At 46.1% G+C, this 16,113-nt stretch overlaps 1 protein-coding gene across 2 annotated transcripts in view; it reads left to right on the forward strand.

Moving 5' to 3' along the window:
* The first annotated feature begins 800 nt into the window (after nt 1-800).
* The window catches only part of dapk1 (death-associated protein kinase 1), a 65,767-nt gene continuing 50,454 nt past the window's right edge, over nt 801-16,113 (forward strand). Inside the window, exons 1-2 of one of the 2 annotated variants that reach the window (XM_042100923.1) lie at nt 801-1,075; nt 1,600-1,772. In XM_042100923.1, the coding sequence (XP_041956857.1) occupies nt 1,711-1,772 (62 nt within the window). In that variant the 5' untranslated portion in view covers nt 801-1,075; nt 1,600-1,710. The remainder of the gene's footprint in view (nt 1,076-1,599; nt 1,773-16,113) is intronic. The other variant, XM_042100924.1, reaches the window with a different exon arrangement.

Genomic DNA, 16,113 nt, shown 5'->3' on the forward strand with positions numbered 1-16,113 from the left:
CTGCTTATTTTGGCCACAATATCTGGACTTATTTTTCTACACTGCCGTTCAAAAGTTTGGGGTCACTTAGAAATTTCCATTCCCCTCCATTATAGACAGAATACTGAGATCAGTTGCATTGTTTTTTTTTTTAATCAGCACTTTTCAGATTACATTATGTGCTTACATCATTGCAAAAGGGTTCTCCAATGTTTTCTCAGTTAGCCTTTTAAAATGATATCACATTAGTAAACAGAATGTGCCTTTGAAACATTGGATGAATGGTTGCTGATAATGGGCAATGTAGATATTGCATTAAATATCAGCCATTTCTTTCTGCAACAGTCATTTGCAACATTAATGATGAAAGTGTATACCAATGCACAGTTCATATGATTATAGCCCTGTTCAGCTCCCAATGGCATAAGATAGAGTGGCACAAGGAAATGATAAAAAAATATCATTATACATTATTGTTTAAAGAAAACATACACATATCACCCATGTGTTCACGAATTTGTACAGAATGGCAGGAACTAATGTCACCACCATGCAGAAGCTCTGTGAAACAAGCTTTTATGACACGTGTGTTATTAGTTTAATTGGCACTTTTAGATCTCCTAGACATCACCGTTACTTTAGGAAAACAAGGAACATCAGAGCTTTACTCAGTACTATTTCGTGTGTTCATGCTGATGGTTACCTTAAAATCTTTCTGCATGGGAAAGACATCCTATCGACAATCAACTCTATACTGCCTCCTTGAGACGGAAACATTTCGCCACTGGTGTTGCATTACACATTCGTCAACACGCACACACACAAGGCGGCACACACAACGCACTCACCAATAGTAGTAGGGCTACATTGTTACAATACACCCATTTCCTGTAACATTTTACTTTCATGTGGCATACGAAACGGTCGTTGCTTCTGTCGCTTTACACTGGAGTTCACCTGCCATCTGGACATGGACGTCTGCAGGGAGTAAGAGGAGGTACTTTTGAATTTTATATTGCTCATTTGTATCCCTAGAGAGAGCGACAACGTAGGCTTGTGCCAAAGGAACTGAAGAAAGGTGTCGATTCCGCTTCAGGTTTGTTCTATCTTTTGTGAATTCCTTTTTTCCTGAACAGTGTTAACCTTTTGGCGAATATATTGAAATATTTGGATGGGCTTACGCACCTGCTCTGTTAGTAATTATAACCGGACATTGCACAAAGAGCTGAGCCTTACGTTAGAGTCCGTGTTCTCTAGGCAACGCCAAACCTTCAGCTGTATTGCTTGTTTATGACCCAGTTGGGCTTTTGATACACTATACATTTAGAAAGTGTACGCTATGTCAACTTTGAACACGGTTCGATGCCGTAAAGCTTTTTTTATATTAATTCTTCACTTAATATATCTATTTGCAGAGTAACTGAGTGGGAGTGTGGTTGTGAACGAGGCTCTCCTGAAGTGCGTTCTACCCGGCTTCTTCTTTACTAAACCAGCCTCGAAGTGCACAACTAAGGCTAACAATAAACGTTGCTTTTTGCGTGAACATATGCGTAGCGTAGTTGAAATCACATTTTTACAGAGTTCAGCATATAACGCCCATGCCTTTGTTCTCTTTTGTAGAGCAAACATGAGAGGGGTCCGACGTAAACTGTCAAGAGGTTGACAGAGATGGGTTGCTGAAAGCGGGGGCGCTGATTTGGGAATCCCGGGGAGCAGGAAGCGCCCATCACCATGACCGTCTTTAAACAGGAGAATGTAGAGGACCAGTACAATATAGGAGAAGAACTCGGAAGGTAAGTGACTATTAAGTCATTTTTGCAGTAATTTTTGGTTGGTTTAGCTGGCGACGGAAGCGGGGTGTGGTGTGTGGATTCTGGGGTGCAGAAGGGGCTACGCGAGTAGCGCACATAGACTTCAATTGGTTATGGATGGCTGCTGACTTAGAGTAGTGAAATTATACGAGGCAATTAAACTGATCGATTATTTGGTATCTGTATAAATGTTTCTCAAGTCTGTACTCAGCCATTGACATAGAAGAAAGCGATCCTGGGCACTTTGTCGTAGCTATGTGCAGCTTAAATAGGTTCTGATAAAGAATGACATGATTGATGTGACTAATTTGGGTTGCCATGACAAGTTTCCACTCATGTTTATTAAACCTTTGGAGAGTAATCTTCGTATCTGTCTGTGGTCGATCCATCATTAGACATGTTCCCTGTATAGAGCGCGCATGGGAGCAGTTGCTTTACACAAGTGCTCTGGACATGTTCGTATTTCGGTTGTGTGGGAGGCGTTTTCTGTGTGCCCAAACCGCTCTCTCATTGGTGAAAATCAAACTTAATCAGACTGGTCTGCTTTTGAAATAATATGGAATATGGAACTGCGTATAGTCTACTTGTCTGATTGTATGCCAATAGGATGCACACATGTCTCACAGGATTTAACAGTGAGCTGGATTGTGTTACCTAGAGGAATATGAGCGCACCGTGATTTGGGGTATTTCTAACCACAAAGTGCTTCCTAAATGTATCTCAGGGATTTTGCCATGCCCTGCATGTCAATTGCTTTAAATTGATTGTATGACTCTCTGTCTCTCAAATAAGCATGGGATAAAGGCAAGCTGCTCCACTGTGTGTGTGTCTATCTGTCTGTCTGTATGCACCAGTCACTAGTTTGTGAAGCATTGCATTCAATTTGAGTTGTAATGGAGAAGTACTGGCACATAAAGTGGATTGGGTTGCGCTTTGGGATGGGATGGGAACTGTTGGTAGAGTAGGAAAGGATGGTTTGAATGCTCACGCATGGAGATGTCCCCTGTGTGAGTATTCAAATTAGGATTGATCATGCAATAGACACCTGGTTCTGTAATTGACAGACATTTGCATATTGATCATTTGACTATTGATTATTGAACTCGCCTAGTCTTGTGTAAAATATATCAGCTTTTTGTGTTTTATTCCCTCTTTGTAGACATTTCAGCAGAAGGTCAGAAGAAAATGCAAAGTGCATTAATGCCATCTCATTTCAGTACAGTCCCCCTACTCACACTATTTCTCTGCAGATCAGCCAGCAGATCTTTTGTTTTCGTTTTGTTTTACTCAGCCAGTGTGACCTGTTTCCTAATTCTTTTACACACTTGAGACCAAAAAAAGCTTCCAACCAGTCAGTATTCTACCCCCGACTTTGTCTCAGACTGGCGCCCTGCCCACTCAGAATGGGAAAGGAAACCATCCAAGCGGAGAGAGAGAGAAGTTGCTGGTTGTAGTCATGCATGTTTTCATTAAAAAGCAAGGGCTATTACACAGGCCAAGACTGACTGGGCATAACTCATTTGATTGCCGAGGTGGGTCGGCGGCGCATCTCCCCCCTAATGCATCTGTGGCACGTCTGCGTCGATTTCCTCTGACATCCTTATGGTGCCTCTGGAGAGTTTCATCTTGAGAGTAGAGACAGATAGAGATAGAGAGAGAGAGAGCAGTCTTTTCCCGCAGTGTTTTCCCGCAACCCTTCCCGCAGTCTTTCCTCACAATGACTCCTCATGAATCTTAAGATGCTCGGGAAGAAAAATAGATCACATTGGCCTACAAAAGTGTGTCATGAGGTCACCACTGCCGGGTCTGTGGATGTACCACTCCTAAGTCTGTGACAAGGAGCACAGGCCTTGGATAATGATGAATGGGAACATTAGCCGTGTGTCTTGTACATTGCAGGCAACACCTTTTAATGGATTAGCATTAATTAGGCTAGTCGGTTCAGCTAGGCTGGACCCATTTTTTTGGGTGTATAAAGTAGAAACGAGTCTCCCGTGTTTGATTATTGAGAGCTAGTGCTGGTTCAGAGCTCTCAGGGAATTATGTGTTTAGTCTGTCTGTGTGGAACAGGGATGCTTGTCTGTCTGTTTGTGACTGAATGGAAACTTGTTGGAAATTGCTCAGCAAAATAAATACATGTAGAGAGTGATGTTTGTGATGATGCCATTGAGCTCCTGCCTATAAGGTGTACCAGCATTTTCTCAGCAGCCACCTTCAGTGCCCCCCCCACCCCCCACCCCCTCCTAGTGTTTTGTCTTGAAATGGGGTATTTCTTAGCCCTTAAACTCTTCTTTTGCCCTCTCTTGTGATCCCTTTTCAAAGCCGTGTGTGTGTGTGCGTGCATGCTTTTAGGCTTGTACATCTCTGTGTGTACGTGTTTGTGTGTACATTCATGCTTGTACATCTGTGTGTGTGTGTGTGTGTGTGTGTAGCCTGTGTTTGGGGGGGGGGGGGCTAAACTGAATCGGCCTCTTGTGGAGCTCTGAAAGCATTTAATGGGTCCACATCAGAGGCAGGCTTGTGTGCTGCTCAGGATGGGGGGTTAAACACACAGCCCCACTCGATGGGCGCCCAGAGCAGGCCCGGAGACTGGAGAGGAGGAGGAGAGGGAGAAGAGGGAGAAAAAGGAGCCCCTCTTTATTTTTGCCCCGGTCTGGTGCAAGGGTGGTCGGTATAATAGAGGCTGGGATTTGAATGGGGCTTGTTGGTTCGCGTTGGCACCGCCACAACGTCCTTCCCTCAGCAAGGCAAGTACGATTGACTGCCACAGAACAGCACAGAGGGGTCATTTTGGGATTTAAGTGTGTGTGTGTGTGTGTGTGTGTGTGTGTGTGTGTGTGTGTTGTGATAACCTAGTTCTCCAGACATTTTGCTTAGCTCTTTTTCTTCTCTTTGGAGTCAGAATTTGACATTTGCGCTGGTTTGAGCCATGATATTGAAAAGGGCCTCAAAATGCTTTTTAAAATACCTTTCGTGCCACACGCCATCCACACACTGGATTGATAGTCCTGGGGAAAAGGTTGTGCTGTCTAGAAGCAAGTCATTATGACACGCCAGTGCAGCAGTTGAACACACTCAGACCTAGTTTTGAGGGCACACACACACACACACACACACACACACACATACATACACACATATGCAGTCAGTTCAAGGAGGGCCCTCTTCAGTCAGCTGGCAGCAGGTGGATGACATTTGCAGAAATGTTTACTCAGTGAGTCTGCATGAAGCCTCATTTAACATGCCTGGGTAGTGCCAAAGAAACCGGTGAGGAGGCCTGGTCCGGTCATTAGTGAAATGATCAAAAAACAACATGCAGACATACACCCTCATGCACAGGCACTCTTTAAAATATGGACATCTACCAGCCACTGGCAAATAAATGGTCATATTCACCAGCAACTACGTAGTAAATAATGATATTGAGATGTCTCAGCGGCTTTCTTATTTTACCAGCCTTTCGCTGGTGGCTGGTGCTCATTTCCATCCCTGAGACACACACACACACACACACTCATTCAGCAGCAGTGATATCTGTGTTACAGTGTCAGTAGGAGTCTCTGAGGCTGCGAGGAAGACTGGTTGCTCGCAGAGTGTCCCCACTCCTAATTGGTTCCCCTTTTTTGTCTCCTCGGTGGGTGCTGGGATTGGGAGAGGGAGGGGCCCAGGGGGAGGGGAGGGGCCGGCACTGCTGCAGTCTTTTCCACCCTATGGCTCAGCCCCCAAAAATGTAGGCTAATGGTCTGGTCTGAGTTGAGGAGGGTGGGTGGGGGTGTATACGAATGCATGCCACAGTTTTCAGGGTCAGTGTGTGAGCTGGCTGGAGGTGAACTGTTTTCAGAGAGCCTGGCTCTCCAGGAACGTATTCCCGCTCTAAACTTTGGATTTGGATGTGCCCAGGAACCGTCCCGTAATGCTATGCGAAGATGCAAAACACATTTCTGAGGGAGTGACCTAGATTTTCCTTCCCGATACAGTGTGTGTGTGTGTGTGTGTGTGTGTGTGGGTGTGGAGGAGGGCAGAAACTCTAGATTGCTGAGCCGGACTGTCACGATAGCTACTCCTCATGATGAACAACTACTTCTCCACCCCCACTGTCCCACACCAACCACACGCCACCCCCCCCCATCCATGTACAATTACAGAAATGAGAGTGGGAGCCTTGAGTGATCTGAGTGTGTTGTCAAAGTCAAAATGGCGTGTAGCTTTAATGAACATCCCTGTTTGAAGTTGCTCAAGCCCAGAAATCCCATGTAATGGCTTAACTTAACATGGGGAGACCACACCAGGAGTGCTTGCCTTGTGCAGAAAGTTCAGCTTTTAAGCTTCGAGTGGTGCCTAATGAGATCGATGAGAGCTCTCTCTGTGTGTGTGTGTGTGTGTGTGTCTGTATGTGTCTGTATGTCGGTCTGTCTGTCTGTCTGTGTGTGAAGGCAAGGAAAGACATGATGGAACGTAAGACAGTAAAAACAAGCCCCATTGTCTGGCCATCTAAGCAAGTCAAGGATAATGGTGAGAAAAAGAGAGTGGCCCAGGGTCGTTCCGCCTCCTCCTCCTCCTCTTCCTCCTCCTCTCCCCCTCCTCTATCTGTGTGGAGTCATTTTGTCTGTCTGCGGCACACGCTGCATCACACACACACACGTCACATTGAAGACAGCCGTCTCCAGCAGAGACTACATCAAAGCTGTTAGTTGGTGGTGGTGATGGGTTGGGGAGGGGAGGTGCGGTCATGTACAAAGGTTAGGTTCACTGTAGCAACCTGCACTACTGTAGGCTGCAGCCCCACTGCTTTCCACACAGAGGGCCATTACACACACACACACACACACATACAAACACATAGATGCAAATGCTGCTTTTTCTATGCTTACTTGTGTTTGTATATACATATATTGGGCCTACTGGTAAGCGCTTTGGACTTATAACCTGAGGGTTGCCGGTTCGAACCCTGATCAGTAGGAACGGCTGAGGCTACCGCCACTACCCCTCACTGCTACCCGAGTGCTGCTGTAGCAGGCAGCTCACTGCGTCGGGATTAGTGTGTGCTTCACCTCACTGTGTCTTTCACTAATTCACGGATTGGGATAAATGCAGAGACCAAATTTCCCTCACGGGATCAAAAGAGTATATACTTACTTATATACGTATACTGCGATATGACTGCAAACGCATGGACACACAAATTTACACATACATACATACATACATACACACACATACACACACTCTGATACACAGGCACCAACACTGTCTTTTCATTGTTTTTGGTGTCCCTTTTAAAATATGCCCCCTCACCCCCACCCCACCACACTCCTCTGTGCGCGCGCACACACACACACACACACACACACACACCTTACCTTACCTCCAGTTGTTGTGTGTCGTGTGTTGTGATGGTAGAGAGCAGCGCGGCTGTTTACGGGGGACGGGGCAGCAGAGGTGCTGTGGCGTGCAGGGGAAACTCACTGAAATCAAAGCCCAGGGTGCCGGCCATTGTCTGCGCCCGCGCTCCACTCTGACAAATGGAACGCCGGCCACAAAGGATGGCGTGAGCTGGGGATGCAGAGGGTGGGAGGGGTGTGGAGGGACGTATGTGCGTGTGTGTGTGTGCATGTGTGTAAGGGGGGGTGTTGTGTTGTGCCTACCCACCCCTCCTCTCGTTTGTGTGTTGGCCCATTACTGGTGCTGGACCATACAGTGAGAGACCCAGTGTCAGGCGTGGGTGCCATAGGGAGGATGTCCTGTCATGCGATCACCATTGTGTGCAAAACGGAGTATTTGTCGTAATATGCTAATGGACATTAGTAATGGCCATTAGTAATTTCACTTTAAAACCAGGAATTTTTTCACTGTAAAGCAGGAGTTGACCCCTTAAGCACATACGGCACTTTGTGCTGTACAAACTGCCGTGTGAAGTGCATGAGTAGAACTTTAGCCTGTGTTGTCATTGATGTGTATCTAAGATTATCCTACGTTGTTATCAGTAAATTGTATATCAGTCAGTATCATAAAACCAATTTATTGGCGGCCTCTCTTTCTTCTCATGGTTTTATGTGCTCACGCTATTGTACATTGTCACACATTCCTTACAATTAATTGAAGGGTGCTCAGGAATCTGACTAAGCAGTGTGGTGGCTTTATTCTTTTAGTCCTCTTGCTGCTTCTGCAGTTCTTCAGGTGGATTATCCTGAGTAATGATGGAGATAAGTGACAGGCATGCACTGAACTCCTCTCAGCTCTCTCTCTGTCTCCCCTCTTGGCCTCCTCTTGTGTACACACACAGTATACTAATGACTCAACAGTGATGTGTGTGTGTGTGTGTGTGTGTGTGTGTGTGTGTGTGTGTGTGTGTGTGTGTGTGTGTGCGCACACATGTAGGAAAGCAGTCAATACGATCAATAACTGACCCCCCTTCCATCCCCCCATAGATGCATGGACTGGTCTGCTATGTTCTCTCCATTCACCTGTTAAAAAGGTCATTTTCAGCACTTCAAAACAAACCAGCCGTTCTACTGAAACAACCTCACCTGTTTTTTTAAGCCACCCACCCCCCCCCCCCCCCCCCTCGTGACAGCGGGCTCAAATATTATCATTAGAGTTGATGGCCAAGGACGAACGGTAATTTCTTCCCCCGTCTTGGTTCAGCGCTCAGATCATGAAATGTTTAGCCACAGCGGTGCTGGAGGTTCCCCCCCCCCCCCCCGTCAGACCTAATCCGCTCCCGCCATGACATCTCATTTCACCCACCTCCCCTACAGCCTCTCCAAATTGACAATGCTTGCCATATATTGGCCAGGCAAGGGGTCGTCCGTATGCGTGTCATCGGTGATGATATGGCCACTCAACGTTGTTCTCCTAGCCCACAGCAGAGTTACATTTACGCCTTAGCTGTTTTATTGCTGAAGATGCGAGGTTTTATATTCATCGTACACAAAGGCTGGCAGTGAAAAGGATTGATTGCTCATGCGGCCTGTCAGCCAGCATCTCAGCAGGTGTCGAGAGTGATGTATTGTGGCGACCATTGACACACACAGTCACAATTGATGCTCCTTACTCTCCATGCGATTTATTGTCCTCTTAAACCAATTCAAGCACAGCGCCGCTGATGGTGGGCCTAACACACTCTGGCAAAGGTATTAAAATTCATCTGTCAAGAGGGAGAGAGAGAGAGAGAGATAAAAAATAAAGAGATGGTTCTTGAATATGCTATGCAGCTATATGCTGTAAGTGTCATTGTTCCGCTGCTGTCTGCCACTACCTTGGCCACGCTGTCGTTGCCTGGTTACTGCCATGCTCTTGGCTGGGCAGGATTTCCGGGTATTTTCTCCCCAGTTAGGCAAGTTTTCCTGTGGCACCAAAGATCTCGGCAGACAGCGTTTGTCATGGTTTTCCTACCGGGGTCTTCATTTGAGAGTGTCTTCTTGACAGTGGCATGCTTTTTATCTTCTGTATAACTCTTATTCACACCTTCTAATGTGTGCATGCTTTTTTACTCCTGCTCATGGTTTTCCAAAACCACTATTTTTGTTTCTGAGTTACGTATTATGCACATTTAAGCCATTTTTTTTTTGGATGACTTCAAACAATGATAAATGTTAATGATTTTTTTTTTTGTCACCCATATTTACATTCTGCAGTGTCCCCATTATGTTGACAGTGAAGGAGTGGAACGTGTCAGCAGAAAAACTAAATGCCATGAAACCAGCCCACAGGGCCTCCTTGTCAACGGGCCCGCATGTTTTGACAGCAAGCAGTCCAGCACGAAACTAGGTGAATGTCAGTTTCAGTCCACATGGGGCCCTTTCAAGATAGGACAAGGTATGCACAGGAGGGGGTTGTTTGAGACGCACACACACAGGTTGTCCTCCCCCCATTCGGTTGCTACGAGAACCACCCATTTATTGTGTGTGTGTGTGTGTGTGTGTGACTGCTCATTTGTTTGTGTGTGTGTGTGGCACATGCTTAATATCAGTTGGATCTGCTTGCCTTAGGTCTCTGTCTATTAGGCCCACTTTACCTAATGGGACCTGATTGACTGGGATGGAAACTGCTGAACACTCTTTCCCTGTGTTTGCTCCCATTAGTCACACTTATTTGATTATATGACAAATGGGCACTGAATCAGTGATGATTCACAGGTGTAAAGAATGGAATCGGGGCGGGACGGGGCTGGGGGGTTGGGTGTAAATGCCCCCCCCCCCCCCCCCAATAATCATATGAAACTGTTATAGGGCATGACGGGGGCTGATTGGGGCCCAATGTTCAAAGCAAAGGTTCACCCCTACAACCGATGACATGCCGCATGCCACCATTAGATATTGAAGAAAAACCCAAACATTGTACTGTACTGTTGTACCTCTCTCTCTCTCCTTGACGCGTGGCATCTTTGATTTCTATAATCCCCGGCTTAATTATTTATGTGTGGCCTGTGCTGTGGTGGACAGGCTCGGGCGATTTCAATGCATACAGATGAGTGAGATTCAAACAGCGGGGAGCGAGGGGAACAAGACGTGCGCTGACAGCTTTACAATGGCGCCGCTCTGTTGCTGGACGAGAGGGAGAGTAAACACCTAAACATGACTTGACTGCAGGTGTCTAAAATTAAGCTTCTCAGTATGCTGTGAACACACTGTTTTGTTAACCACACACACTCACAGTAACGCACACTTTTTCCTCCAGCCTGGAGATGTTAATTTCTCATTAGTAATTTGGTTTGTGCAGAATGTTGTGACACACACACACACACACACACACAGAGGTAGACACACCTCAAGTTTCGTCAAGTTCTGATACAGTGGTGCAGGCAAATGAAAAGACTAGCATTCTCTCTTGTGACCTCTGACCCCACAGTGGTCCTCTGAGACAGCCAGTTCCACTTCCTGGAGCGAGGAAAAACAAACATGAAAGAAGAGAGCGTGCTAAAAAATGTCCATGTCTGAAAGACTATACCCCCCCACACCACCACCACCACCACTACCCCCAACCCAAAACACTGCCCCTCCCCCCAGCATATTTTCTGCAATGCTCAGTCTATGAATGCAAGTCAGGCTCTGGTAATTGCAGTGGAATTGATGCTTATGGAGCCTAGGCTGTGAGGGAGGAGGGGTGAAGCGGGAGGCCCTGTCTGCATACTCAAGGCCTTAGAGAGTCTTAGCAGAACACAATAGTGTAGGTATTACACATATACACACAGTATATTGTGTATTGGTTTCCTTTCACAGCGCATACATTTTTTTTTCTTGAATTTCCCCTTGAGGATCAATAAAGTATCTATCTATCTATCTATCTATCTATCTACACACACACACGCGCACACGCGCACACACATAAACAACCCTTGGAGAAGCATTAGTAGAATTTAGTCCTAGTGTTTCTGAACACACCCCAGACGCCACTCTGCAAAGCCCCCCAAGTATCCTTGGCTGAAACCTTGGGAGTGCATCTGGGCTCGTGGTAGTGCTGTTTCCTTGGTTACTCTGGCACAGTACGCTAGCGGCACCATTGTGGAGCCGTTGCGTAATGTGTGCGGTTTCGGGCTGATCCAGATTAGTGGGCTCAGATGTCTCTGAACTGTCCACCCACATTCATTTTCAGCTAATAAACACAAACTGACTCACATTGGCATTACCAAGCAAAATTATGCACATTTGAATAAGTGCTTGGAGGGACCCCTTTTTTAAAGACCTGCAGTACTGTGCCCACCTGTGTGTGTGTGCGTGCGCGTGTGTGTGTGTGTGTGTGTGCATGTGTGTGTTTTATTATTAAACCCATAATCTAAGCCTGTTTGTTTTCTAGATTGCCACTTGGCAGTTCTCACATCACGACTCTTGGTTTCTTTATGCATGCTCTGCTTTGTGCTGTTGCATTCGGCCTCGGCAGATGTGTTGTGGAGTGGGAATGTTCCACAGTATTATGATTCTGCTGGGTAAGGGTTTCTGAAAAAGACAACATGGCGAGATGATAAATTAAAAATCCAATTAGACGTAAACTGAGATAAGCATTGTGTGAAATACAATAAAAGAGGTGGAATATGGTGTCATAAAACAAGAGGAGAATCTTACAAAATCTTACGAGGGATTTAAGCAAGGCAGCTGTGAAGGGAAGTGCTTCAAGATTGAAAGGTTGTGTCCAAAGCCAAAGTTGTGTAGTTTTCAATTAGTTACCTGGCCAATGGGCTTTTCAGTTCAAACCACTGATTTGTTATTATGAAAAATTAAAAAAAAAAAAACATTTAGTGCAGTCATGTCACAAAAGAGCTCTCAAGCTGCAGCCCCTGTAGAAGTGAATGCACTTCAGTTTTTCTGTCTGGGTTGTAGATGCCCAGGAGGCAGTTGAGGGGACATTTTGGGAAATGGGCAGGTTTTTTTTTATTTTCATTAACGTTTTTGTTTGTTTATTTCATTATTTATTTCGGAATGCAGATGCCATGGCGGCCTCTCAGCCTCGCCCAAATGCACCCATCAGGTCGGGTCATGTGCGGCCGACACAATTCAATTTGCCCGGGAGGAAGAAAATCCCTGCTCTGAACACAAAGCCATCAGTAAAGTTCGCCCCACAGTATTGTCATCCGACCCCAGCAGTGGTGCTCATTCCAGCTCGTTGTAACCTTTAGAAACAACAGCCTCAGATTGGGGTTGTGTGCCCGCATTTGTCTTGCTGAATAAAAAGTAGCGGATTCAAGCTGAATGGGACAGCCGGACTGTAGATGCAAAGCTGAAAATGTGTTGTGTTGTTAATTTCTTTAAACTCTGAATCTCTGTATGGTGGCCAACAAGAATGATTTAACTTCAACAAGCGTAATATTCTCCATATTATCCATCTAAAATCTCATATGCCGTTGTATTACTTTCTTTACATCTTAAGTTCCTGTCCGTGACTGAAATAATTATTTTTGTGACTGTAATTGAGTAGCTGAATCTGAGGTGCAAGAAATATTCAGAGACAATAAGCTTGTGGTAGGAAGAACTGAAAGAGCAGTGTTTACCAGCGGGTCTGCTCACTGTGTTTTTCTGATTTTGTTTTGTTTTGTTTTGTTCACAAGGGAACAGTGCAGCGCAGTCTTAAGAAATCAAAACACTTTGTTGCAACACAAAAGCCACCATTTTGTTAAAGTCGCTGTGCAAACCCTCTTCTTAGTTTCATCCTACAAGCCAAACACTGACTCTGCCTGTTTCAAAGCTTACTTCCCTTGAGTGTCCAGGCCATAACCATCAAGGTTAGCTGACTCATGGCCCTGGCTTTTGACACATTGGTAGACGCATGTTGTTCATTCATTTTTCAACCTTTTTATATAACAGGTTAGATTTGGCAAATGACGCAGAAGGTGTTTCCATAATAGGAAGTCCTTGCCCTGTCAGGACAGCCAGGCTGGTTTGGATCACTGTCTCCCAGTGGGCCTGTTTGACTGATCTGGCTCTGTGTATTTATTGATCCTCATATGACCCTGCTCCCTCTCTCTCTCTCACACACACTCACACTCACTCACACACACACACACACACACACGCGCAAGAGCATATTGACATGTAGTGCACACATGCACACCATCTGTCTTTGGAAGCCTTTATTTAGTTTGTTTTATTGAATGGCATCTGTCAGTTTGAAAAAAGAACTGAGTTGAACATATTAACCTAAGAGCTATTGTGAAAGAGGCCTAACATGAGCTTTGTGTGTGTATGTGTATGTGTGTGAGTAAGATGGTAATAATTACTCGGCAAACATTCCCAGAGCGCAAGTTGGAATTTGGTGAGAAAATGTTTGAGTCGGGACTTTGTTTGAGCAGAGATCTTTGCTTAGGCTATGAGATCATGACCAAGGCCCCTTCTCTCAGGCCTATCTGCCCAAAGAGGGCAACACAAACCTACAGCCAGATAGCAAGCCTCACTGATACACATTACACACCACAGTCCCATAGATTTGCTCAGCTTATCAGCAGGGTTTGGGCTTTGAAAAGTTGTGAGAGAATCTCTGCCAGAGACGGAGCTACTCCCGGAGGAGGTGAGTGCCAATGCTGCAACTGCCTGCTTTTAATGACTCCTGTCAGACTGTGGAGAATATCACAGTAAGCTGCGCAGTGGGAGACACACAAAGTGTGTGTGTGTGTCTGTTTCCCTGTGTGTGTGTGTGTGTGTGTGTGTGTGTGTGTGTGTGTGTGTGAAAGAGACTCCTAGAGAGAGAGACTCCTAGGTGTGTCTTCTGTTTGCAAAAGAGAAAAGTGCATATCCTCCTGCAGAAGTAACATTTCACAAAAGGCATTGTCATCCTAATGCCAACCATCCTCCTTTGTTTGTTTAACAGATCAAGCCAGATTGGGCTATGAAATAAGCCCAGCATAGGGCACCTCTCTGTGTAATGCAATGTAATATTTCTCCCCCTGGCTATAGAAAGCGGAGCGATGTCGTGGCAGACTTCAACAGTCTGGCAGCCCCCTTGAATCGGAGGGTGAGCCAATGGCAGGGCGGTACAAAAGCTGCTTTGTCACGGAACCTTGCAGGGGTCGAGACACAGGCGGTGAGATTACATGGAGCTGTTATTATTACCACAGGACTGAACTGGGCAGCGCTGAAATCTACTCTAGTGTTTGCGTCCCAAAAATGCATAACAGTGAGGGGCGGAACGCCTTTATTTTAAACCTTGCCAGAGGTGTAGGCCAAATTATACAGTATGTAACGGCCGTTGCCAACCAACACAAAAAGGGACATGGATTAGTTGGCCCTTGGATGAGTTATTAACTGTAATTCTCAACTCCAAGAACAATAAAAACAACATTGGGTTGTTGCAGATTCTAATTCAATTCATATTATATTAGACCCATATGCTGTGTAATTTGTACCAGGTTTAATTGTATTATTGTTGTCATTATTCAGTTTAATTCAATTCAGTTTTATTTATTTATATTGTGCCGTTAACAATGAGCGTTATCTCATGGCAGTTTGCAGAAGCCCATAATTGCATCAGTACTGTAGATGAAAATGGCTGGCAGCTGATCTTGGCAGAGCAGCAGCAGCAGGGATATATTTGTGGATGTACCAGATGAAACTGGTGGCTGTAGGAGGTCCACACCTGCTCCTCTGTAGCGTTGGCTGGGTTGGGTCAGCTCCAGAGCCCTAGCCGAGAGTCCTCACCGGCAGCCAGCCAGCCAACCAGCCAGTGTGCCTGGCAGTGGCTGTGAGCTTCCATCAGTGGTGTGAGGCCCATGGAGCCTTTCCCCCGGCTTTTCCTCAGCTCATTTTCTCATCTCTCGTTCACTCTCTCTCTTGTCCCCCCCCTCTCTGACGTCAGCCCCTCACACGAGGTGAGATCGCACTCCGGCTCTCCGGCGAGATGTAAACATGGATCCTGTGCAGATGAGCGAAAGGACTCTCTCTCTTTTCCTCTCCTCTCTTCTCTCCCATCCTCCTCCCCCTGTTTTGGCCAGGGGCAGTTGTGTGCCGTGAACCCGGTGCCTCTGTAATCTGAGCCGCGCTTGCAGGACAAAGGTGGCTTGCCTACTCGTTATGAATTTTGGGCGGGGGGGGGGGGGGGGGGGTGGGCGGCTTCTGCATGTCATAACCAACCTGCATGGCTACCAGTGTGGCTTTGCTTAATTGTGTGGGATTTTTTTTGTCTTTGCCCATCCCCCCCCCCCCCCCCCCCCCCACACACACACACACCCACCCCCAACACTCTGCGCTATTTTTCAATTACTCACATGAATGAACTAGCCGGCTGCACTGAATGGAGATTGAGAGATGAGAGGACACCCCCTGAATCTAAATGCAATGTCTCAAGGCCCCAAATGGACCCCGTTTGAGCAGACGCAGCATTTTTATCCCAATTAAAAGCCGCACTGTAGTAATGAGTGCTCATATTTTTCTTTGGCTCGCAGACCTGTGGACATTTAATTACTGAAGAGATGGCTGTTTGCACTGTGGACAAGAATACATTATCAACGCTTGTACTGATATTTTATTAGGACAATTTCCAGTTGGTCAATAGGTGAATGTTTTCTTTTTTTGGAATCTGTGCACAGTAGTATGTCTTTGTCGGGTGTGACATTTGTGGGGTGGGAGGGGTCAGGGATCCTGACATTTTAGGCAGAATTAGAGTGCGTTTGATGCACCCATCAGTCATACTTTGTGCTGGATTATGGCAGGATTGAGGCCAAAGATTAGGAGGATGGTTATCCCCCCCCCCCCTCCTTCCATGTCTCTCTTTCTCCCCCAGCTGCTTTGCCCCCACTCTCACTGAGACCCCGACCCCAGAACAGCAGCTCTGTGTGTGTCTGTGTGTGTTTGTGTGTGTCTGTGTGTGTTAGAGATGATGCTTTTGGGTGGACACTGTC

This window comes from Alosa sapidissima, chromosome 8 (assembly GCF_018492685.1).
Source record: "Alosa sapidissima isolate fAloSap1 chromosome 8, fAloSap1.pri, whole genome shotgun sequence".
In the NCBI taxonomy this organism is placed as follows: Eukaryota; Metazoa; Chordata; class Actinopteri; order Clupeiformes; family Clupeidae; genus Alosa; species Alosa sapidissima.